The sequence below is a fragment of the Tachypleus tridentatus genome, chromosome 10 (assembly GCF_004210375.1).
Source record: "Tachypleus tridentatus isolate NWPU-2018 chromosome 10, ASM421037v1, whole genome shotgun sequence".
Classification (NCBI taxonomy): Eukaryota; Metazoa; Arthropoda; class Merostomata; order Xiphosura; family Limulidae; genus Tachypleus; species Tachypleus tridentatus.
In genome coordinates, this window is record NC_134834.1 from 142,768,392 (window position 1) to 142,793,021 (window position 24,630).

Genomic DNA, 24,630 nt, shown 5'->3' on the forward strand with positions numbered 1-24,630 from the left:
TTTTATAATAAGCAGAGAACAACGTTTCAACCTTTTTGTCATCACGAATTACTTTCAGTAAAGAAACTAGAAAATAGGCTTTAGACTAATGCAAGTCAGAAGAAAACTATATATCCTTTGATAGGCAGTGATAGATACTTCCATTGAGAATGTTTAATGTTTGTAGGTGAAAAGCATTTTACACTGGCCATTTGAACTGTGTGGAATATATTATCCTGTATGAGAAAGAATAATTCAATATGACTGAAGAAAGTTATGACCATTGATGTTAGATCCTCACTATCCATCAGCTAAAGGGTTTATTGTTTTTAAATACACTGATGCTGAACCAATTTTGAACATTTATTGTCAATACTCTGGCTGAATTATATAAGTTGTTTTTTTTTTTTTGTGTGTGTTTGTAAACAACAGTATATTCAGACTTAACAGGTTTTATAGCTGTGATGTATTTACCAATGTCAAATAAGTTCTTGTATTTCACAACCCTTACATCTGCTAATTGTTGTAGCAATATATATTTAGAAATATATATCATTAAATTACCTTCAATTAAATCAAGACTGTTTTTAAAAAGTTAATTTTGTATTTAAAAGTTTTCAGTGCTGCCTGAAGGATAGAAACCATTTGCAATTATGATGACAAAAAACTTAGAGAAACATGTTTGTTTTGTTTTTTTCATTGAACTTGACATCTTGGTTTATGCCTACATAAATCTATTATTATTTCATGTAAGATTTTTTCACATTTACTCTAACCTCTTCATAAGTACTTTCACTACACTTTACTTTCACTGTTCTTTTATATTGTTATAATTTTGCATTCCTCTTTGTTGTTATGACTTAAACTCAGTTATATAAACCTAAAAAAGGCATGAGCCACATGTCAAATAAAATATTTCTAAAAAATGTACAAAGTTGTTTGTCATCTTTATTGCAAATATCCCTAGAAAGGTGGTTTGTTTTTTACCATATGGCTAGTTTCTCTCTGTTTATGTCCAACCTGTTACTTGACATTACCTAAATGGCTTGAAGCATGGTTATTCTACTTTCTTTCATAGATGTACATATTTTTAGTGGATGATCAGTAACATAAGTATGAATACTCAGAAGTTTTAGTATGGTATAATACTTATCCATTATTTCTAACAAAAATAAACTCTGATTAACTTTTTTCTAGGCCTGATAAGAGCAGAAGACTTGCACAACCTATGGTATTAAGAATCAACTTGGTGTGGTCCAAAAGGCACTATACAGTAAGGAATCTTTGTTTTCCATGAAGTTGGCAATGCAAGAAATATTTTTCATTACACATTTTCAACTCCTTGTAGTTTTAGACGTTTCCTATCTAACAACTAGCTCTGTACAGTTTGATACATTATTTTTATTACTGTGATCATGCTATTAGAAACCAAGTAATTTGGTTATACAATAATGTAAACCTTTCAAACAGTTTGTTTATGAACATAGTTGGAATAAGTTAAACATTACATTTAGAATGGTATAGATATAATTAAATCTAACCTTTTGTGTACATGCAACTTCAACTTCCCATTTTTTACTCAACCTTTGTAACTAAACATTGATAGGTTTTTACTAGATAATTACATTATACTTTTGTCTCTTAGCCAAAACAGTATTTGTTACTATCCTATATATGTAACATGGGTGAATTTGACAAATTAAATACTAAGGAAGCTTTTCCACAAAATGCATGTAAATAGAATCATTCTTTAAAGTTAGTGTTACAATGCTTATCAAGTGAAGTATGTAACCATCTAATTTCTATTGTCTTCTGAATGCTATTCTCAGTTTTTCATAGCTGTGAAAAATGGTGAATGATATTCATTTTAGTGAGACAATTCTGTGTATTTCTCATACCTACACAAGTTACCAGGACTTTGGAATACTTTTAAATTATATATTTCTACTTTTCAAAGAAAGTTGCTTCTTACAATAGCAGAGAAATGGAAGTATCGGCAATTTTTATATTAACTTTCATATGTATTTTCATTGTTATGTTAGTACCTAACAGAAATTGTTACAAATTTCAATGTGACAATCTTTAATCAGAGATGTTTTTGGCACAATGTTTTGACCTCACTTTGATATATTTGTTTTAGCCTAGCAGCTACTTGTACATTAACCATTTGTCTGTGATTGTTTTAACCCTTTAACTACACTTGACATCATATAATATTAGAGCAGTTGACTTTAGTTAGCCTATTATACAAGCATTTTTCACACATTTTGAATGGTGCACCTCAGAAACTGCACATGGAGTAGAAAACAAATTTACAAAAGCTGCAACCAAAGGCTTAAATTAAATGCATGCAGAATTTTTGTGAGCTGTACACTGTATACAGCACCTTTGTATTCAACAGCCAGAGAAGGATCATACCTTATATCGGGAATCAGTGGTCAGTAGGTTAAAAATATTAAAAGGCAATATAAGTCTTGATCAGAATGTTTAAATTTGTATTGGTTTAATTTAATAAGATTTTAATATCGTAATCAACACACTTTGAGTTTAATGTTTCTCTTAAACTTATGAATATACTAACCTGTAGGTTATATTTGGTTTTGTACTAGCTAAAACTGTTGAAAGAAATGTGTGATCTTCTATCCTTTCACATAATGATTTCAAGTAAAGAATCTAAGCAAGTGTTATTTGAAAAGAAATTTAAGTGTGAAAGTTTAATTTTGAATAACTGGATTTTATCACTTTTGATATTTCAAAGTTTCTGCTCTGTGTTTGCAAATAAATGTTAAACCACGTTTATAACTTATTTTTCGTATGAGAAGAAGTGTGGAAAATTGATAAAGAATCATCAAATCAAAGCATTATTTTGTAATTTGTAATAGCAGCAATGTTGTTCATGTGCATGTAAATAAAAATACTATTTTTAACAAAATTATAAATTTCTATGCAAAAATAATCTTGGATCATTAATGTCTAAAGATATTTTAAACAATTTATTAAAAAGTAATACATCCTATATTTTTCATTAAAAAAAACAGTGAACTAGTAAGTAAAATTCTATTCCACTGAATGAAAATATTATTTTATTTTTTACAAATGGCTGTAGTTGGTAAATAGCCAATAACACATGGCTTATTTGCACTTTTGTTAGAGATTGGAACTAAAACTTTTGATAAAATTATTAACTTTTTGAGTATTTACAACTGTTAATGTAATTATTTAAATTGTAATACAGAAATTCTATACTTGTGTATTTTATTTTTTTCATGATATGAATTTATAAAGAATTTTTAATACTAAGAAGTTTTGTTTGGTTTCTTGTTACACACAAAGCTCTGCTATGAACTACCTGCTGAGCCCAACATTAGAACCAAAGTACAGAAATTAGTGCCATAATCCCAGAAGTAAATAGTGCTGTCTTCAGGAACTAGGAAAAAGTACAAAAATTCACATATTGAGATGAAAATAATGCAAAAAAAAGGAAAACTTATAAAATAAAGTATTATTGATTACAACATAGCAGTTAATGTTCTAGGTTGTGTAGCAGAAAGCCCAAGGTTCACAGTGGTATGACATATACCATTCTCCACACTTCTAGCTATGGATGCATTATACAAGTAACAATCAATTCTTTTTTTCTTTTCTTTTTTTCATTCAAAGCCCTTGGGGTGGTAAATGTTGATTGTCTGCATTCCCTATAGTCAGTAATGTCACATAAAGTATCATTGAGATTTAAGATAACCAACAAGAAATACATGTGTATGTGTATACTATCATGTACAAGTAATGTTCAAAACATTTCCTTAATTTTCTTAAAAGTATATATGTCAATATAAAAATAACACTATTTCTAAAAAGTTTATATCCTGCCAGTGCTTCAAAGGGCATGTTAATAATGTTATTTTTGATTTGTTAGTTATTTAAAGCCATGTTGAGAATGTTGTATGACCGTAAGTGGTTTTTGTTTTACCAATACTAAATGAAATGTACCTACATGTTATTAAAACCTGGCCATCTTGGCTTAATACATATGTTCTCCTTAGTGGAAGCTTGCAAAAAGGATGACAAAATGTTGTCTAACTAGAGAACTGCATTAACCTTGTACCTGTGCAAAGCCAAGTTCTCAAGTGAAAGTGTTGTATATTTACTTTGTCAGAATTACTTGTCTTGTTGAATTAAAGTACCTGGAAAAGGAATTTTCAACTTTCACAGAAAACCATTATCATGATTTTGTTTTTTAAAAAAAAAATCATATATCTCCTGTCATTAATACTAAAGTTTAAAACCAAGTACACAGCTAATATAACCATTGTTCTACATGAAAAAGTTAGTCAAGCCAGGGCCTAGACTAGAAGTCTTATCAAAACTGTTAATAAATTCATGATCTCATTACTAAAGGTGAGATAATGGAATTTTTGTCAGGTATTTCTAATGATGCTGTTATCTTTATGAATCAGATTAACAGTTAGATCACTAGTGAAATGTTCGGAGTAGTTATTCCAATGAGTATGCTAAGATGCATTTTTGATTATTTTTTTTTTCTATTCAGCAATAGTATAAAAGCTTTCCATTTTCCTAAATTCTTAACTCTCAAATGTTATTACTGATGTAAAATCACAGAATTATTTTTAATTATATTCAAATTTAAACATAAAAAAAATCTTCATAGATTTTTTATAGTCTCCAATGAACATTATTCCTTTTCATAATTACTTTTATTCTAAATTAAAGAATTATTTTTAATACTTTCCCAACCTATGTGTTGTATAAGGTGCTGCCAGGGTTGAAAATACCAGCTGCTATAACTTGTATGAAATGTTTAATTGGTTGTACTGAAAAGCTTGTTGGCTAAGTTTTTATATCCAAATAATCCATAATTAAATATACTGAAAAATGTTTATAATGTAGCTTACAAAATTATTTATATTTAAAATTATAGGTGTAAAATTCATTTTATTCCATGTGTGTGAAAACTATTTCTTGCATTTTCTTTTAATATTGCAATTTCAATCCAGTAAATCTTAAAATTCCTTATGCTAATTACAGCTGGAGTAAAGATATCCATGCAAGTCCAAACACCAGGGGTTTTATTGATATTAATGGATAAGCTGTAATGCTTTGGAAAATTAGCCTAATTAAGGCAGACCTCAAATCTCCCAATATATTTACAGTAATTCAACTTTTTATACTAATTGTGAACCAAAACTTTAACCTCATGAAATATCTACATCCTTATAAGGCAGATTTATATTAAGTTCAAGCTTAGTTAAGTGTAGGTTCTCAAAACGTCTCATTGTGTAATTCTTCCTAATCTAATAAACAATGATTCGCAAAGTACCTACAGGCACTTTACATAGATCCAAGTTCTTCTCTTCATGTGGCTGTAAAGTTAAGACAGAGGTAAGATGTGGACTATAAAATGTTTCCCAGTGCCTAATACAGCTCTATGCAAAATGTATATTCTATTTAAAAGGTTGAGTAATCTAAGAAAATGTAAATAAACTCCATTTCTGAAAGGTATTCTTGCTTATCCTCCATACCTTTTAAATTTAAGATAGCTTTTGTTTTACATGATTCTCTATTAGTACACAATGTACCTTAAACAGTTCAAAAATAAATGTAATTTTTTAGAGATAAATATATTTTTAACAGCTGTTGTTTTCATCGATGCTTTAGATTTCAACCCAGAAGTGTTATCTTGTATATATCTTCTAAATGACTGACCTCACAGCTAATTATAAGGGTAGTTTTCATGACAAGTAATTACAAGTGGATATTTGAGCTGTCAATTTTCCAATTTGGTAGTAAACTTTTTATTTTCTCCAGAGCTCCACTAGTTTATTCATAGAAATATCCCACTTTTGGTTCCCCATTTTGCTGATTACATAAAATACATATCAGCTCTGACCTCTTCTTATTCTTATTTCAAAGGTCAAAGTATCATAAAAAAACCTTTTTTAATAAATTATTTAAACAAAAGTCATACTGCCAATACTAGTAGAAACAGCTAATAAGTACTGAATGTTTCACAAAAGTATTAAAAAAAAAACTTCATGAATAGTGACAGTACAAATATCTGGTAAAAACTCCATCTGTCAAGAAACGGTTCAATTATGTTCATGTAAGCAAATTAATAAAAGTAGTCTATTACAGAAATTCTTGCAAGGTTGTGTAATTATAAAAATTCTAACTAGAGAATGATGCTACAAAGTTATGGTAAATACAGAATATTGTAAAAAAACAATGTGGTGAAAGTAAGTAAACACAGTGTTAAGAAAATAGCTACTCATATTGTACAAGTTTCTAACTACATGTTTAAAGTGTAAAAAATTAAGTAAACAAGGGACAAAAATATGTAGTAACACTGAATATAGTGGTGGATAAAATTACAAACACACAGAAGTGCATGGTATCTTTACTAGCTAACAATTTATTGAACAAATAACATTCAGTAAAGTGTAAACATAAGGATCCATCACAACGTTCACCTGAGGAAGCTCCAGTTTCTTACATATATGCATTTCTATAAATATGAAGTATATATTACAGAACATCAAGTTTCAGTACAGTCTTGCCACATGCTACAATATATTTATTACTTTGACATAATTTTCTTGAATAAAAGTTCCAGTCTTGTGTTTCAATCATAAGACTCATAAATCACCCATTGTTATCAAAAACATTTAATTATTTATGATAATGTTTACATAGCCTATCAAAATGTTTGATACATTTGTTTATTGTAACCTACAATACAAACAAACCTAAATGACTTTCTTTCAATTGGTGTAGAAAAAGGCAGAATTGATAACCTTTAAGCTACAAGCAGGTAATTTGTTCTCAGAACTGTGAAACTGTACTCTACTTTTAGACTCAAAATATGCCACATTTTAATTAGCTAACAATAAAATATTCCCTTGATAGAATGAAATGGTTTAATATATTATTCTCTGGGGGCTTTTGATGTGTGAACAGCTAAAAAACACAACTATTGGCTAAATTAAATTTAAACATCTTGAACTGATTCTGATCGTTGATCACACAAAAGAATTACACAGTGTGTTAACTGGTTTATCCATGAACACAACTTTGTTTAGTGTTTCATTTCAAAAATATGACAGATTTTTTTTTATTTGTTTTTAATTCAATGTTATGGTAATAGTGCCCGAGTATAATAGGTTATAGAAATTTAAAATTAAGAAAACAGGCCTTGAATAAACCTACTGTCCATTCTACCATACAGTAAGTTCAAAGACATTAAAAACTACATTGCTTAATTCATATAATTATTTTCAACAACTAGTTTTCTAACAGTTCTTATAAATGTGTAATGACAATTTGAATCTATGATTTGACCACTTAATATAAATTAAAGTAATACTACTGAAGTCTCTGCAAATAAGGTTATGTTCATATTTCAATGTCAAAGATTAAGGCATTTCAGCTTATTTATGGTACCTAAAAACTGAAAACATGGTGAACATACAGCATATTTCCATTACTGTAGGCATTATACTATTATAACTGGAGTAATGAGGCTTGCTTACACCATATCTGGACTAAACAATCTATTACAATTCTTAATTAGAATATTTAATAAGGAACTTTTGCCTGAAGAAATTATTGTTAGAGTTATCAGTATCAGAAATGAGTATTCTTTAAAAGAAATCGCAGTAATGTGCACCAAAAAAATGAAATGTTGAAGATTTACTTACACATTTTTTTTTTTTTTTTAAGAGTTCTTTCCCTGTTGATAAAAATTAAAACTAAATAAAACTGAATACCCACTCTAACCCTTTCTTTGTTGGATCCCCTTTAAACTCTTTTCTGTGCAGCCACTGAATTACATTCAAAATTTAATTATATAAATTTCCTATTAATGTATGCGAGTTTAAATTAAAATTGTAATGTATCTTATGATACAAAGTTTTGTTATCTAAAGTTTTAACTTCATTTCCATAAAAACATTTAAAAATGTTTAGTTCAACTGTACTGTCACATGACCCACAAGCTATCTGCAGTCTCTGTCTTGACTCAAATAATCAGTCTTACAGATGTACATGTAGACAGTAAATACATTTATATGACTTACTGATATGTAATTTCAGAGTTCTCTGGCTAAATTCAATAGAAACAAGTAATAAGTTTATTCAACCCCTGACAGGTGTCATGTGCATCTTTTACCCACATAACTGAATTTTTTAATGTACATATGGTTGCTACACATATATATGTTTATAGTCATTAGAAAGGGGTTGTTTTACACTATAATCCAACAATGGTTATTTTGAAACTGGTGCTCAGTTGTCATTATTGGATACATTAACTGTCCATAGTATTCTTTGCTGCTTTATTCACAATAGCACTTACAGTTTTCTCTTAGGTAAATATGTTACAGTTAGAAAGACATTTAAATTGTGCTTAGGTCTTACTTTCATCTTAGTAAAGTATGTATTATTTAGAATCTAAAATGCATAACTTAAAGGCTTACATATTTTTGAAAATATGTATCATACTTTGTGTGAGATCTTGCACATGGGGGGAAATAATTTTGCCAAAGGCTTGTGCATCTCTACTAAACATATTGTAATTATGTTCCAAGGACATCAATGACTTGTTCTGAGACAAGTATTATAAGATAAAAGACAGGAAAGTAAAACATTAAAAGTTAATTATATGTTAAAAGACCTGAAATCATAAATATCCCCAGAAGAAGATATTTAAAATATTCTACAAAAAGTTAAAGTTTATATCCTTAACTGTAAACATTTTACTGCACCATACACTGATGATAATATCTACAGTGAGCGATATGGTAGAGAAAATTAAAAATAAAATATAAACATTTACCTTAAAAAATTTGATATCCCTTTTGGGAGTTCCAGAGGTTATGAAATTAAATATGAAAACTATAAAATAAAGTATTTTTATACTTAAAATGAAAATCATCTTGTACTACATTTATTAATAGTTTGAGTGCAAGTATCTATAATAAATAAATAACACATTTTTATTGGAAAATTAAAATCGTGTTACTTATGAGCTTTTAACAGTTTTCATGACAATAAGTTAAGAAATCTTAGAGTTAAGGTACGTATTGTTACAAAAGTGAAATTCCCAAATGGCCCCCCCCTGCAAATTATAGGCACTTGTAGTGAAAGGGTTAAACATTTCAATAATAATGCATTTGAAAAGCAAAGAATTAAGTGATTTGGGTCGCACAGTGAGAATGCAGCCCAACTGACCAGCAGCACAAACACATATGAAAATAACTGGATTCAAAGCAAGAGGGTGACTCACAAAACCACAAATTGGTGGTTTGATAGAGTCTCTGACTAAACACAGCCTTACACTGACCAGGGTCTCTCTCACCATCCCTTGGAATGGCAGATGGGAAAAGAAAAATTAAAATAATAATAATCCATACACAGAAATTGAAATTTTCAGGGAATGGGTAATTTCTTGATGTTGTTTTTTTCTTTCTAGTACTTGTACAATAAACACAACTTTCATTAAATGTAGAATTTTCAAATGAGTGTTTGGAAATGAAAAATTACTGGATAACAACAGGTTAAAAAATTGAATACATTTAAGAGAAATCAGATTTTGATAAAATTATCTGTTACAACTTCTATTTTTTCAGAAGCAAATTTTATCTTGCAATGTGGATTTGACTCTCATAAAATAACATGACACGTACACTATAATGCTAATTTCTACTTCATGTCATGTAGTTTTGTTTAGTGTAATTACTTGTTGCAATTTAGAAGCATGGTAATCAACATTTTCATCCTATAGATGCAAAAGTTAATCTCACCATAAAATCTGATTTAAGAAGTGAGCTAAATGAACAAACTAATATACAATCTTACAAAAATAGTACTGTATACAAACAGAATGTAAATATAAGCATCCAAAACCAAAGTTAAAATATCCATTATTAAATTTTCTGAAAGCTGTTATTGTCATAGAAAACAAGACAGAATATTAGTTAAGAAATATCAAACTTTAATGCTGCTCTATCTGAAAACCAAAACAAAAATTACTACTACAAACAGAACCATGTCAGTAAACATTAATTACATATGTGCCCAACAAAAGAATGGTCCATCAAAAACAGCATAAAATTGGGCTTGAATAAAAAGACCAAATTCAAAACATTTTCTTTTGATGAAAGGCCACCAACATAAACACACAAACACATGCAACATTCTATTCTTCCTAACATATGAAATAATAGTGCTTTCAATAAGAAATATCCAATCACTCACACTGACCAACAGTTTATGCTACATGTATTGAAAGTATTCTGAGATTTTAAATGGGAAACCATATGCCATCAGACTGTCTTCCAAACTGTATACAAGAATACACAACTTGAATGATTGATTTAGTGTTTTATAGCACAAAGCAGCTAGGCTATCTGTGCCAAACATCCAGTAAAAAGGTAAAAATAAAGTAAATGTAGTAAAATTCATAAAAGATAATGAAGGTAAAACAAAACAGCATTTAAAAACAACATAAAACCAATGTTGACACCTAGTCTACAATGTTAAGAGAATAAGCAGAGTAAGGGAAGTTGTAAATGACTTTCTGTAGCATAATGGCAATGATCATAACCTGCCAGGAAGACTAACAGGTAAGTACAAGAACCACCATCAGTCACCTGAAGTTGGCCTTTCCAGTCCTGGTTCCAGGTTATGTGTCAGTACAGCCATTATCAATACACAACTTGAAGAATATCATTATTAGATGAAGTTTAACTACTATAACAAATGCATGTGTATTGTTCTAGAAGGTTATATCTGGAATTCTAATACTTTATTATGCAAAGATTTATCAACCTTATAAATATAGTATTTTCTTAGCTGATGTTCTAAGTGCAATCAATAGCTGATCATACACAGTCAACAATTTATAACAAATACATTAACACTAACCTGTAGTCACATAGCAACAATGAATTGTAGCCCATTAACTGATCTGCAGTCACACAGATCTTACGAGCTTTAGCTCAAACTTACATCAACTGACCTGTGGTTACACAGAACTTAGAAGCTGTAGCTCAAAATGACATCAACTGACCCGTGGTAACACAAAACGTAGCAGATATAGGTCAAAATCAGACAGCTGACAGTTTTTTCCATTTACTGCGTTTTCTTCATTAATTGCTGCACACAATATTGGGTTCTTTTACGATCTGTGGTCACACAGCAGCAAGGAATTATCACTCTAAATGATGTTAGTTGTAGGTTCCTCAAATGTGAAACTATCCTGCACAATAAATTCAGTGGCAGTTGCATGTACAATGGTTCTGCTGATCAATTTATTTATTAGTGTAACCATTCAACAAAATATCATAACATTATTCACATACCTAAATTATCTAGGTTAGAATATGATAAAGTAAAACAGACTCAAAACCCCATAGACATTCTATTGATCAGTTTACATGTACATCTGAGGTGTAGATCAGTTTTCATAACCATTCTGTGAATCATTTTACAAACATAAAATGCCCATAAAATATGCTCATTGTAAAAAAGTATTGAATATTATATAAATCCACTATAACATACACTTTTAATAAATAAAATACAAATATTCATTGGAATGAAGCCATACAAGATACAGTAACCATGGTAAAGACAAAAAAACATGTTCAAACAATTTGGCAAGCATATTCCTTTATAATAATGATGAAACTTCACCACAAAAGTTGTGCTCAGATGATAATTAACTGTTTAATGATTAATTAGCATTCTTATATCATTTCTTAAGAGCAAAGGTGTAATCAAGTCTATTTACTGAGAATACTTTTACACCTTTTGATTACATCTGAAATTATATTATTTTCCCCTTAATGGTTTTAAAATTACATACTTAAAGGAAATGACATTAATGTCAATTACACTTTAAATTTGGTAAATGATGAATTTAGAAAGGCATATCTAAATAGTATAACACAACCTGAATTGAAGTTACCTGACTAAAAGGGTTTGAAAAATAATTTAAAGCAACAGGTTAATAAAAAGTTAAGAAATACCTATGAAAACAAATGCAGCCTAACATAAATAATCACATTTTTGTATGAAAAAATATAGTAGAAAAAGATCACTCAGAACCCAAGTCAAGAAAGAATGCAGAGTAATAATTTTAAGGCTTACATCAAGCTGAGCATGAAATATGAATGGAATGAACATGATAAAATTAATAAAAAACAGTACGAGATAAAAGATGAACAGAAACGAACAGATAAAAATCTGTATTTCATATTAAAACAGGTGCAGTTACAGATGTTATATTTTCACGGATACAACGACTCCAGCTCTTAAGATAAGCTACTTTCCTCGTATTTTCAGTTGTATCTAAGCCTTGATATCAAAATAATATTTCATGAATGTGCAAACCAAAACAATACACAAAAGATAATTTAATCCTCTTTTATCTTTTTCACTACTGAAGGTCAAACAAATTATTACTCAAACTACAATGCCATCGTAACCAAGATCAGAATAAATATCCTGATTAATAACAGTTCTCATTAATGTAAAGACCAAAAACTCTAAAGAAAACCTGAAATTTTACAAGCAAACAATGCCAGCCAATGACAGTTACACCAGGACACTGTAAATGCAAAATAAGTCAGAGAAAATGGTTAAGAAAAAATTTACTTGGAATACCACACTTTCTGAACTCTAACTACTGACTAGAGATAATTTAAAATACAATTGTTTTACTGGCAACTTTTGCCACAAGTCCAAGAAGGCCCTGTTGAAAAGTAGGAAATTACACTACATTCATAAACAAACTCAGTACGGTCTAATTCTTTGTAAAGATCAGATCTGCATCAAATGTAAAAAGCACACTCATAATGGAGTTAAATAATAATAAATGTAACAAATCAGATCATTCTATATGATTTATATTTAGGTGCTTCTCTCTACACACTATACTATCATTGTACAGGATGTAAAATATTTTCTAAATGAACTAAAGGTAATTACTAAAAAAAAAAGCCTCGAAAACTAGAATATACAATGGGGTCTGCTATATTGTTCCACAAACACATTGAACATTATTGAAACATAAATACTTCATAAATAACAAACATTGGCCAGATAATACTCATCGCTACACATCAAACAATTTAATAAAAGTAAAGTTTATTATCCAAGTCCCACACTATATATGAAAATATTAATTTAAATAAAATATGACATTTAATTATCACAAATTTTTTCTTTATTATGATGACTGCATTGACATTTATGCCTTCATTGTTATTTTAATAATATATTTTTGATGATGAAACACTTTAAAATCAGCCAATGAGATTGCAGCCTTGTGACTAACTAAGGGTTTAGCCAATAAAATTTCCCCACTGTAATTAAATGCCATTTTGCTTCATATATACATGGGTCAAAAAAGGATAGGACCACCTATTTTTACAATGATATTCATACAACAATAAAAAAAAATTTAACTGGTTGTCTTCATTTTGTTACTGGAAGTCTGTTTACATCAAACCAGTTGGTTTATCTGTTTAAGAGGCCATCTGAATCAGTTTATCTGTAGTTGTGTATCATTCTGGCTAGTAGCTCGACACTTTAGAAAGGACCTCCTTAAATACAATTTCGTGACATGGAACCCACAAACCTCATTATAGCAGAGACCCATGGTGCTAACCTCTGAGGATTCTTCTGTATACAATACAAATTAATAAGAGAAAAAAAAATCTACCATTTGTAGCAGGATACTTATAAGTTAACGTCTTCTATCATTTTGTAACCATGTATTACACTTTCTACATCTTTTTACAACAATCTTTATATTTTTAACACGACTACTGTGCTCTAACAAACCCCTAAAAGTCAGATAAAGCTTTTTCCTTTGGACATACAGCAATGACTTCATGGATAAATGGTTAAGAAATAGTCTTAGTTACTTTAATGCTTATAAATTTAGAAACCACTTAATGAACATTACCAAGTAAAGAATACACAAAGAAGTTGAAGAAAAGTGACTGATTTTAAAAAATAAATAGAATATATAAGTATATACAGGGTGTCAGAAATGAATATATTAAAAATAAGTTGAATAACTTTATTATTCGAGATAAAACCAAAAAACTGAATATAAATACAAATAGTAGGTTTGTAAGTTTTGTTTTATTGTATTAATTTTTGTTTTTGTTCTTGTTTCTTTGATGAACAAACTGTTACTGGGTGTTTGTACGCACTCATGCTACAATAATTCTTTATTCCACAACTCTGAGACATTCCTGGCTTCTTACAAAGAATTACCATCCAACAGGATGGAATCCCACCCCATGTAACTTGAACTGTTAAAGTGTTTTTAGATCAAACTTTTCCAGAGTGACTGATTGCTCTTGGAGGACCTATAAAATTGCCCACTCATTTGCCTAATTTAACCTCTTTAGATTTTCATCTTTAGGGCTCTTAGAAAACAAAAGTATACCATAACAAATCAAAAAACCTTGAACAACTGAAACATTGGATTCATGATACTACCTTATTCATCCCTACTGCTGTGTTAGAAGATGTTTCCTCAGAATTTGAACACAGAATTATGTTAATTATAAAAAATAATGGAAAACATTTAGAAGTCCATTAAATATTAAAACATACTTAGATAACTACTACCTGTCTTTATATTCTCATTTTGTTATCTCAAAAACAATAACGTTATTGAACTTAATTTTTGGTATATTCATTTTTAGATACTCTCTATATATGGTGCCTTAAACTGGGAGTTATAAGAAATACATCAAATTTATACAACTTTTCAACACACTAAAACCAGAACAAAGCTGCAATTCATACATTATAAAACTAGGTAGAATAAGTGTAAAGAATTAATTACCACAGAACAACTACACAGAGTTCTAAATACATATAGCTAGCAATAAGATGATGTATTTGAAAAATGGAAACAGATAAGTAGCTTGGGTTACCAGCAGATTATGCCCTGTACCTAAGAGAAAAACCATTACTTGAAAATAAGTATCATGTAAGGTGTAACTTTATCATCTGGCTACATACTTAATAAAGTCTACAAATCAGCACAGATGCATGTCCTAAGGATTTTCATAAACTGATGTCCTCTACTGCCACATAACCTCACTTACTCAAGTTTAATAATACAATAATGATTACAACATAGTATATTAAGCAAGATTTAATGCATTAACTAAAAGTCATGTCCATGTGATTTCTCATATAGATAAGTAGAAAAAAAATCACAAGATCATACAGCATTCGCTTGCTTCCAAGTGCAACACACCCAGTTCTACACAGTCTGTACTAAATATACACTTGAGAAGACATCTGTTGAGGTTTGTGTGTATTTTCAGACAATATAAACTGACATACCAGAAATAAATACGGAGATACTCATATACATTAAATGAATGCTGTCTTTTTTATGCTTGTCTTTACTTGTAGTTTTATTTCAGTAATTCATCAAGCAAACTTGAAGCAGCAAGCTCAACATCCCAGTTCATGGACTGAAGGACCTGTTCACATTGTGATCGAGAAGCCACTCCTAACCGGAACAGCTGTTCTACCTGTAGGTGTCTAACAGCGTATTTCACATTCAACTGATTTCTTTGGAGTGCTGCTCGACATTCTTCCCTTTTCACACCTCTCACAGCCTCCTGTACTGCAGATATCAAACATTCCAGCAGTGGATCTGTGTCCTCATTAGAATTCTTGCTATGACACATTGTGTATGTAAGAGAATGCGATTCACGTAGTCCCATCATTCCAAAGTTTCTATTTGTCTGTTGGCTGGTTGTGGAAATGCCTACATCAGTCTTTAAACCATATGGGGGGTTTATGAGAAATGGCTTGACTTGTGCCGTATTAGGTGCCACACGAGGTAGAGGAGGGGCAGATAGGGATGAATGAATTTCCGATACATCCTCTGGAAAGTGAGAAATGGACTTATCTTGTGAAACTGGAACTGGCTGAACATAAATCTCATTATTTTCAGTGTTTGTTGAGAATTGCTGTAAATTAGCAACTTTTGTATTTGTTTCTTTCTGGGACTGGCTCAGCTTCTTTTCGAGTTCAGCGACCAGTTCTGATTTCACATAGATGCTTGATGGATCAGACTCTTTACTTCCTAACAAATCAAAGCTGACTTCACTCACTTTATCACTTAACCAGTCAAATGCCTGATCGCGCTTCTGACGAAATTCGGTAGGATTTTTTAAATAGGCCTGTTCTATTGAGGAACCAGTGCTACTTGATGAGATTTCATTCACACAATTAGGAACTTCAGAAGTGGATGTGTTTGTCTGTAACGAACTAGAAGCTAGAAACTTTTCCCAAATGGAGTTACTCACTTCATCCTTCCCATCACAATGAGGTGTTTTCTCAAAAACTTGTTTATTATCTACAGGCACAGTAGAATAATATCGATCTGCTTGCAAGTCAGGTGGAGAGACCAAAACCGGGAGATTATAGTATTTACTATCTGTAATTTCTTCTTTGTTTGTATCAGATGACATTTCTGATATAAGAGAATCAAAGGAGCTCAATGACGATGGTCGTTTTGGTGTAGCAACACCAACATTACTGTATGCTGGAGTGTCCTGACTTACATCAGCCACCAGAGATGTTACGCTATGGGACATGCGACACTTGTTGTTTAGAGGTCTTGTTACTGTAAGTGTGTGAACAGATTTTACAGATATGGCATTATTCAAATCTATTAAAAGCTCCTCTTTCACAGTCTCTTTCTCTTGGCTTTTTTTCAAGTTTCTAGAAGATCCCGACTTTAAAGGCTCTGCTTTTGTTCTCAAACGAAGTTTATTTTCAGACCTACTGTTTTCTCTTGACTTGCCTGCTTTAAATGGAGTCTCATTTTCTAATCTGTTGTAACTGAACTGCCTGGATGAGCCACCTTTTGCAATGGTTGCTTCTAGGGTTTCTGGAAATCATAATACAGGTTTCAATTACTACACTACAATGTAATCCTTTTTCATCTATGTAACATGTTTCATTATCACGAAGTAACTACACATTTGTTTGAGAGCTTTAACTACTATAACTACCTAACCTAATAACATGACTGTACCTCCCAAATTCAAAACTGTAATTAGATATCAAATTGTTGAAGAGATGACAGAGTTATGAGCTAAAAATTTGTATTTGAGAAACTCAGAGCCGTTCTTAAAGCTGTTATGCCATGGCTAAAAAAATCATGATAGTTTTAAGTTACTCTACTAAAAGATTCAGATATATAACTAACATTCATAAAATTATAAACACAAGATGTATGACATAAGGAAAATAAAACTAGTTAAACAGTTTGATAAACTACAAATGAAAATCTATCTTCATACTTTTATTTCTGTCAGGTAGCTTTGGTGCAGGAGGGGATTCTTCTGCCATTCCCAAAATATCTGGAGGTTCCATTGGATTATGAAGATACATCCTATGATAAGGTGTACAATTCATTTTACAACAAAACAGCAGTCAAAGGATAAGGTATATGATTTCTGTATATCTATGTCAGAACATGTTATATTCAGAACAAAGTATATGACTGCTGCTTAAATAACTGCTGTCCAAATACGACAAAATAAAGTATTATAGCTGCCTAAATAATGACAAAAAACAACTATAAGGCTGTTGCTTCCACAACGATAAAACAATCTACTTGAGTATCCTACATGATACCATAACAGCTTTATATAACTACTGCTTCCATGATGATAAAACAACATACAAGACTTTTGCTCCCACAAGGATAAAACAGTCTACAAAACTACTGCTTCCACAATGATAAAACAACCTACAAAACTACTGCTTCCACAATGATAAAACAACCTACTTGAGTGTCCTACATAATTCCAGAACAGCCTTATATAACTACTGCTTCCATAATGATAACACAACCTACAAAACTACTGCTTCCACAAAGATAAAACCTACAAGATTGCTACTTCCACAATAAGACAACCTACAATATTACCACTTCTATAATAATAAAACAACAGACAAGACTACTGCTTCCACAATGATAAAACAAGCTACTAGACTAGTGCTTCCACAATGACAAAACCTACAATATTACCACTTCTACAATGGTAAAACAACCTGCAAGACTACTGCCTAAATAATTAGTAACTATAAAATTTTTTTCCATTGTTCGTTTAAAAGTAACTTTCCAGAACATGACAATACATTCAGTTACAGTAAACTCCTTAAAAAGATATAAGAGAAAATAATACATAATGACAGAACAACCTACAAGGCTGTCACATACATAATGAAAAAAAAAAGACCACAGCACTTCAGCCTTACAATACAACTTGCAACACTGCTGCTTACATTGTAACAAAGCAGTCTACAAGACTGTTGCCTACAGACAGAATAACCTATATGCATATATATACATTAATTACATGTGCACTTTCTTTTCTATGATGACACACTAACATGTTGTATGACATTCATTAGAGTGGGACCCAAAGTTACAATTTTCCTACACTAAAAATGTATTTCTGACAGGTACTTATTTCCTTTCACATACATAGCTATTCTCATTCATTGCTGCCCTTTATTTGTAAAAGCATTTTTGTGCAATCTCTACAACCTTCTAAATAAATTTCAAACATTTGTTTTCAATAAAACTTGATAATTTTTCTGTTATTTTGTTTATCCTAACTCTACTATGAGTCTACATAGGGTTGGTCAATTTGAACAACCTAGTAATCATCAAAACTAAATTAATCTGGTACTAGAATACATCTACTTAAATTTTATTGTGTTATTGCCATTTGAATTTTGTCTTACTACTACTATTCACATCATAAGTTGTAAATCACTTGGTAAACTTTCAGATCAAATTATATTCTACATGAGGAAACCTCATGAAACATTTTACTATATTATTATCAATTTTTTATCTAATCTAACTCAAAAACTTTCTTATTTTTGCACTTTAGTTACTTTTACTGTAATAAATAAAGAATACACAATAAAAACAATAAATTAAGTACTTACCTTGGCCTTTGTTTTTCTTGTTGACTGTCAAAGACACTTAAACCTACTTTTTTTTTTATCCTAATGGTAGTACTGCACTAAGTAACTTTTTATTCAACAAAAGACATAAAATAATAAAATGCAAAAAGCAAACAATGTCCTATAACTATCACAATTATTCTGGCTTTTCAACTATGCAACAAGAAGCATTACAAATTCAGCTAAACTGTTTCCTGTGAATATAAAGTGTGAGCTGAAAGTAAAATTGACATTTCTCTGTACACAAAACAACAACATATGTCATTGAATAGATAATAAATTTGGCTTTCTATTGGTTATAAATAATATATTATTGAACATTGAGAACTATTGGTGATTTCTGAAAGAGAGGATATAAAAGGTGGGTGTGGTAAGAAGGGTCTAATTTTCTATTTGATGGTTCTGTAATCAAATAAGATTGAAGGCTATGAAAATTATGTTTTGCTTGAGCAATGACATTATAATGAGGAATTTACTTTAAAATTCATACTCCATAACAAGGTAGTAATTAGAAAAGAGAAGATACATAGAGAGAAAACGTCCCAGTTCTCAAATTAGGGGAAGTTCTGATTTTTTTTAAAACATTGTCTTATAAAATTGTAACTTAAAAACTACTAAAATATAGGTTACCAGCTACATTTTTATGCTATATTTATTGGTATACCATAAAAGAAAAATAGTTAAATTATTGTGACTGTAAGTATTTAAAACTCCATGACTTGTAGAAAAAGATTCTCGTGGAAAGAGGGTCAAAGATATAACCATAAACTACACTTACTCATCAATATATGATGGACTACCCCATATTTTCCCAGAGGCATCTAAATGTCCTGTATGGATAAAGCTATGGCGAAGTGGTTTGCTAATATCTTGATTTGTTTTTCTGCGTTGTGGACTTCCTATCCGACGAGGAAAAACCCCAATTTCAAAAGTTCTCTGGTTTTGACCTTTCCACCAGTAATGCTCTGGTCTGAAACAATCACAAAAAAACTACATTTAACAACTGAATCAACAAGAGTATCTGATTAAAGTATTAAGTTAATAATTAAAAAATGTAAGAGGACATTACTTCAAACATTTTTTATTTGTAGTATGACAAACAATAATGCATAACAAGCATCTAAATCAGAAATAGGTACATTTTTCTAGCTATTTAACGTTAATGTCAGAACAGTCAATGAAGTTCTATTAAATGGGGTAATATCCAAGAGTCAAAATAAGTTCCTTTTATAACAAATAATTTCTACATTTTTAATGGCATTGTTTTCAAATAGTAACTTTAGTTCAAAGATGTTTTTCAAGGCATTTATTATACCTAATAGGCATTTTCACAATGCCTGCTTTTATGTCATCACTGAGTAAGCTGGGGATATTATGTTAGCTTGTAAAAGAACAACTAAAGGACTGGCAATCATGAAATGTGCACTAAAATAAATTTGTTTAAAAGTTTGTGCAAAGTTACATGAGGGCTATCTGCTCTAGACATCCCTAATTTAGATGTGAAAGATTAGAGGGAGGCAGGTAGTCAACACATCCACCACCAACTACTGGGCATCTCACATTACCTATGAATAGTTGGATTGACCATTGCATTATACATCCTGCAGCTCAAAGGATGAGCACGTTCAGTGACAGGATTTTAACCTGCAACTTACAGACTGTGAGTCAAGATACCTAGCCACCAGGCCTGCATTAAAATAAGAACAAAACAATAATTAAAAAAATACTTACTAACCAGTAAAATAGCCTTCATTTCTTTTTTAGCTGACACTAATGAAAGTAAACTTACTAATTTGTACTCTTTCAGGACTGAAGTCTTTGTCTGCATTATTTTATTTACAAAAATCATCTATTACACTAACAACACTTTTACAGTTAAATTCTGAGATAGTCAGATGCACTTTGCACAATATCTTATTTAGGTGGCTTTCAAACAATCTTTAATCACCAAGTAACATATGATGGATCAAACTTTTCATTAATCCAATGCATTAACCACAAAATTTTAGCAGTCAAGCCACAAAACTACATTTTTATTTGTTACATATTAAAGAAAGCTAAACCAGACATGGAATCAACATTATTCTAATATAATTTACAATGCGATATTTATTACCAGTATAAATGTTTTAATATGCAAAGAAACTTTGGTATCTTTCTTTTATTATCCATTTTGTTTGAATAAATTGACTAACAAATCTTCTGAGACAGAAATATGAATTGCTTTTTTTTGTTCTTCCTGATATGTCAATCATTTTAAAACCAATTTTTACATGTATCTTTTAATATATCTACAGGAGAAATGAAAGAAATCTCATTAATACAAAATAAGAAAACAATTGGTTAAAGTGTACATTCATTCAGAAGTACATTGTTTTCATATCCAAACTTTCTCCTTAGGAGAGAAATTATAAGTTTTAAAGAAGTCTAATTAAAAACAGAAAGACCACAGTAAAGCAAAACAACATTTTTTATACACTCACCTTCCATCAATAACTTGTATCTCATCTCCTATCTGAACACTCAACCTATCTGTTTCTTCAAACGCCTGAACAGCTTTTAAGACCATTGGACGAGCCTAAAAAATACAAATAACATTTAAATTTCCTTAAAACTTAACCAAAAGAGAAATTAACAACATAATGCAAATGAAACTGAAGTAAAAGCAGTAAATTATGCAGAGAAGAAAATTAAACCAGGTCACAATTCAATCTCAATGGACAGACAGAAAATAAAGTTCTAGAATGCCTGCTATAGTGCAGTAGAGTACCCAGTATTCAACAGAGGACTTTCCTGAATCAAAAGCGAGTTCTCTTGTCCTCACCCTCAGATCAACTTAGCCTTCCTCTTCTGTGTTAAAGTTCTTGCCAAGTGAGCCATCTTGTCCTCACCCTGAGATAAATGTAGTTCTCCTCTTGTATTTTAAAATTCTTGCCACAAAAACAGACATTTGTTCAATATTTTCTCAAAATGAGTACAAGTGGGAAAAGTCATTTGAAGTTACTGAGGATAGAAATTATTAATAGGTTTTGATAGACAGCACTAAAATTGCTTTCACTGGAATAAATTGTGGTAGTTCAGAGACATTAACATTTTCCTAAACTGAAAATGTATTGGAATTATGAATAGATGATGGACCTCCTTCCATGAACAATATACAAAACAAACATTGATCAAAGAAAAGAGCCATGCACACACCAACCACAAATCTTTATGACAAATCTGAACCAGAATAACATGTAGGATCAACAAAGGCTGATGCCACTCCTACTGACATCTGGGAAAAACATCCAAGGACCTAAAATGGAGGGCCAACTTCACTATCTTCTTCAGCAGTGGAGAGCTCTGGAGGAAAAGCCTTTGTCCACCCACCCCAGTGATTGGAAACTGGGTGTGGTAGACTCCCTCGCATTAAATAGTAAAATCTGGGAAGTAATATGAACTGGAAAGTCTTGAGGAACAGTGTTCTGGAAGCAGTGCAACAGGTGAATCAAGTTTCCTAAATTTTTTTTAAAAGCAAGCCAACCCTGATTTATTCAATCCAATGATAAACAGAAACAGGCAGAATTTCCTTTAGCTATACTCATGATAACTTATGATCAGGGGTCCATAATATGGTAAAACTATTGGTAAGAGCCTGTTGCAACTAGTAAAAAGAATAATCAAATTGGTTGCTAGTGTAGAATTTGATTGAGAGAAGCAGGCCTGTCTGGGCAACACTTGCCACAAAGTGGAAGGGAGTAAAAGCAAGTAAAGAGATAAGACTGTGATAAAGTACCTCCTCCTTCTTATATTCCAGCAGATGTTGTTAAAAATGGCCATGGGCTAGGAGAAAACTCCAAACAGATAGCTGTCTAAGCATGTAAAGAATGCAAAAGAAAAGTACTGGGAGAATTTTGAATATCCACCAATAAAATGTTCCCTACTGGATGAATGAAATGAGCAGCAAAAGAAAAATGTGCTGATTCTAACAAGATGTAACTTGATGAAAATACCTCACTTGTAAAGACCAAAAATGGAACCTACCTCTAAGAAAATGGGAGAAAATCAAGGAAAACTGAAGGATCCCAATGAATACAGAGTTAAGATAAACACCACATGAGGAAGTAAAGTGGGTCATAACACTTCCAGGCCTGACAGGCCAAAGCAAATTATCAGATTATAATCTAACTTGTAACATAATAAAACAGTAAATCTCCCAGCCTGAACTAGAAATTTAGGAAGAAGGAGAAACTAATTAGCCCCCACCAACAAATGAGAAGTATACTCAAAGAGTATTAAAAAAAAATCCAAAACTCACAAATCAGACTTGTGAGCAGCTGACTTAGTAAAGAAAACTGTCAGAAATGCAGTGTAGAAAAAAAAACCAAATGTGTGCACCAGTGCACATTTTAGATCAAATGAATGTCTCCATCTCATAGCAGATAAAAACATGGACAACAAAGATAACAAAGAAGGAGTATAGGAAGTCTGATTAGCTGCCTCGCTGACAAGAGTAGTAAGGGAACTCACACTTGCAAATATCATGTCTAATCTGTTTTGTTTTTTGCATATTTGAAATTATAATTACACTGAAACCCACAAAGCAGCACAAAAATCACATTCCATAATAGAATGACATGTAATACTTTGTTAGAGAAAACCATGATCAACACTTTCTCAAGAAAAGTGATTGCATTATCAAAGTAACTTTTTAAGTACAGTACCAGGATAGAGAATGCATTAATGAAGATGAAGAGATTTGCAAATTAGATATTGCCAAGGGCCTTAAGTGTGGTATAAAAGACTGGAGCATAGGGGACCAATGTCAAAGAATAGCTACATTATCAGTGAATGGAATGTTTTGGATAAATCAATTACACAGTTTCATCACCTTTGAAACAACTAGTAATGAACTGTTGCCATGGTTATCAGACTATTCAGTTACCAATTTTAGAATTACTCTAATTTATCTCATAGATATCTTGTGTTTGTAAAGGAAATACAACATTTACATAAAAAGTACAATATATTACAATGATATTCTGTGAAATAGCAGATAATTTCTTTGATCAAATGCAGTGTAGAAAATAGTCCATTAGAATGAATTTGGCACATATCAAACTGACTTGAAAAGTTCTTGAGCAAATATTATAAAACTATACAGAGATATAAGATATACACACTAGAGAAATGTAAAGTATATATTAGTCATATACTACATGTTCACAAATACATATTAATCATCACTGTTTTACTTGTAAATTTTCCACATTAAAACTAGACAAATATAAACTTCTGGTAACTGTCTGTTATTTCCCCACCCATGTTACCATATTGACAAACTTACTGGTTCAACATATTAAAACAAACATGACTCGCAGCATGACTGATGAATGAAGTTTAAAACAAAATACCTCCAAAAGAAAGTCTTTGAGAGCCAGGAAAGTTGGTCTATCTGCAGGTTTATGGGCCCAACACTGGAGCATCAACTGATAAATAACAGGAGGACAAGCTTCTGGCATGGAAAGGCGTTCACTTTCTTGGTCAATTTTCTGTAGTATCTAGTACAGGAACCAACAAGAAATGGTTTTATACACAAAACCAGAATTTT

At 30.9% G+C, this 24,630-nt stretch overlaps 2 protein-coding genes across 31 annotated transcripts in view; one reads left to right on the forward strand and one right to left on the reverse strand.

Annotated features, from left to right (window-relative positions):
- The window catches only part of LOC143230488 (NAD kinase-like), a 149,633-nt gene extending 145,058 nt beyond the window's left edge, over window positions 1-4,575 (forward strand). For 9 of the 10 annotated variants that reach the window (XM_076464157.1, XM_076464156.1, XM_076464164.1 and 6 more), the window contains one exon: window positions 1,177-3,276. The gene's annotated coding sequence lies outside the window, so the exon portion shown is untranslated. Of the gene's footprint in view, window positions 1-1,176; window positions 3,277-3,312 lie in introns of those variants that run through there. The other variant, XR_013016448.1, reaches the window with a different exon arrangement.
- Window positions 4,576-6,388: 1,813 nt separating this feature from the next.
- Window positions 6,389-24,630, reverse strand: part of LOC143230486 (uncharacterized) — a 67,708-nt gene continuing 49,466 nt past the window's right edge. For all 21 annotated transcript variants that reach the window (XM_076464133.1, XM_076464151.1, XM_076464148.1 and 18 more), the window contains 5 exons: window positions 24,434-24,580; window positions 21,521-21,615; window positions 19,816-20,007; window positions 17,354-17,445; window positions 6,389-16,938 (listed from right to left, as the gene is read on the reverse strand). In XM_076464133.1, coding sequence (XP_076320248.1) covers window positions 15,449-16,938; window positions 17,354-17,445; window positions 19,816-20,007; window positions 21,521-21,615; window positions 24,434-24,580 — 2,016 coding nt within the window. In that variant the 3' untranslated portion in view covers window positions 6,389-15,448. The remainder of the gene's footprint in view (window positions 16,939-17,353; window positions 17,446-19,815; window positions 20,008-21,520; window positions 21,616-24,433; window positions 24,581-24,630) is intronic.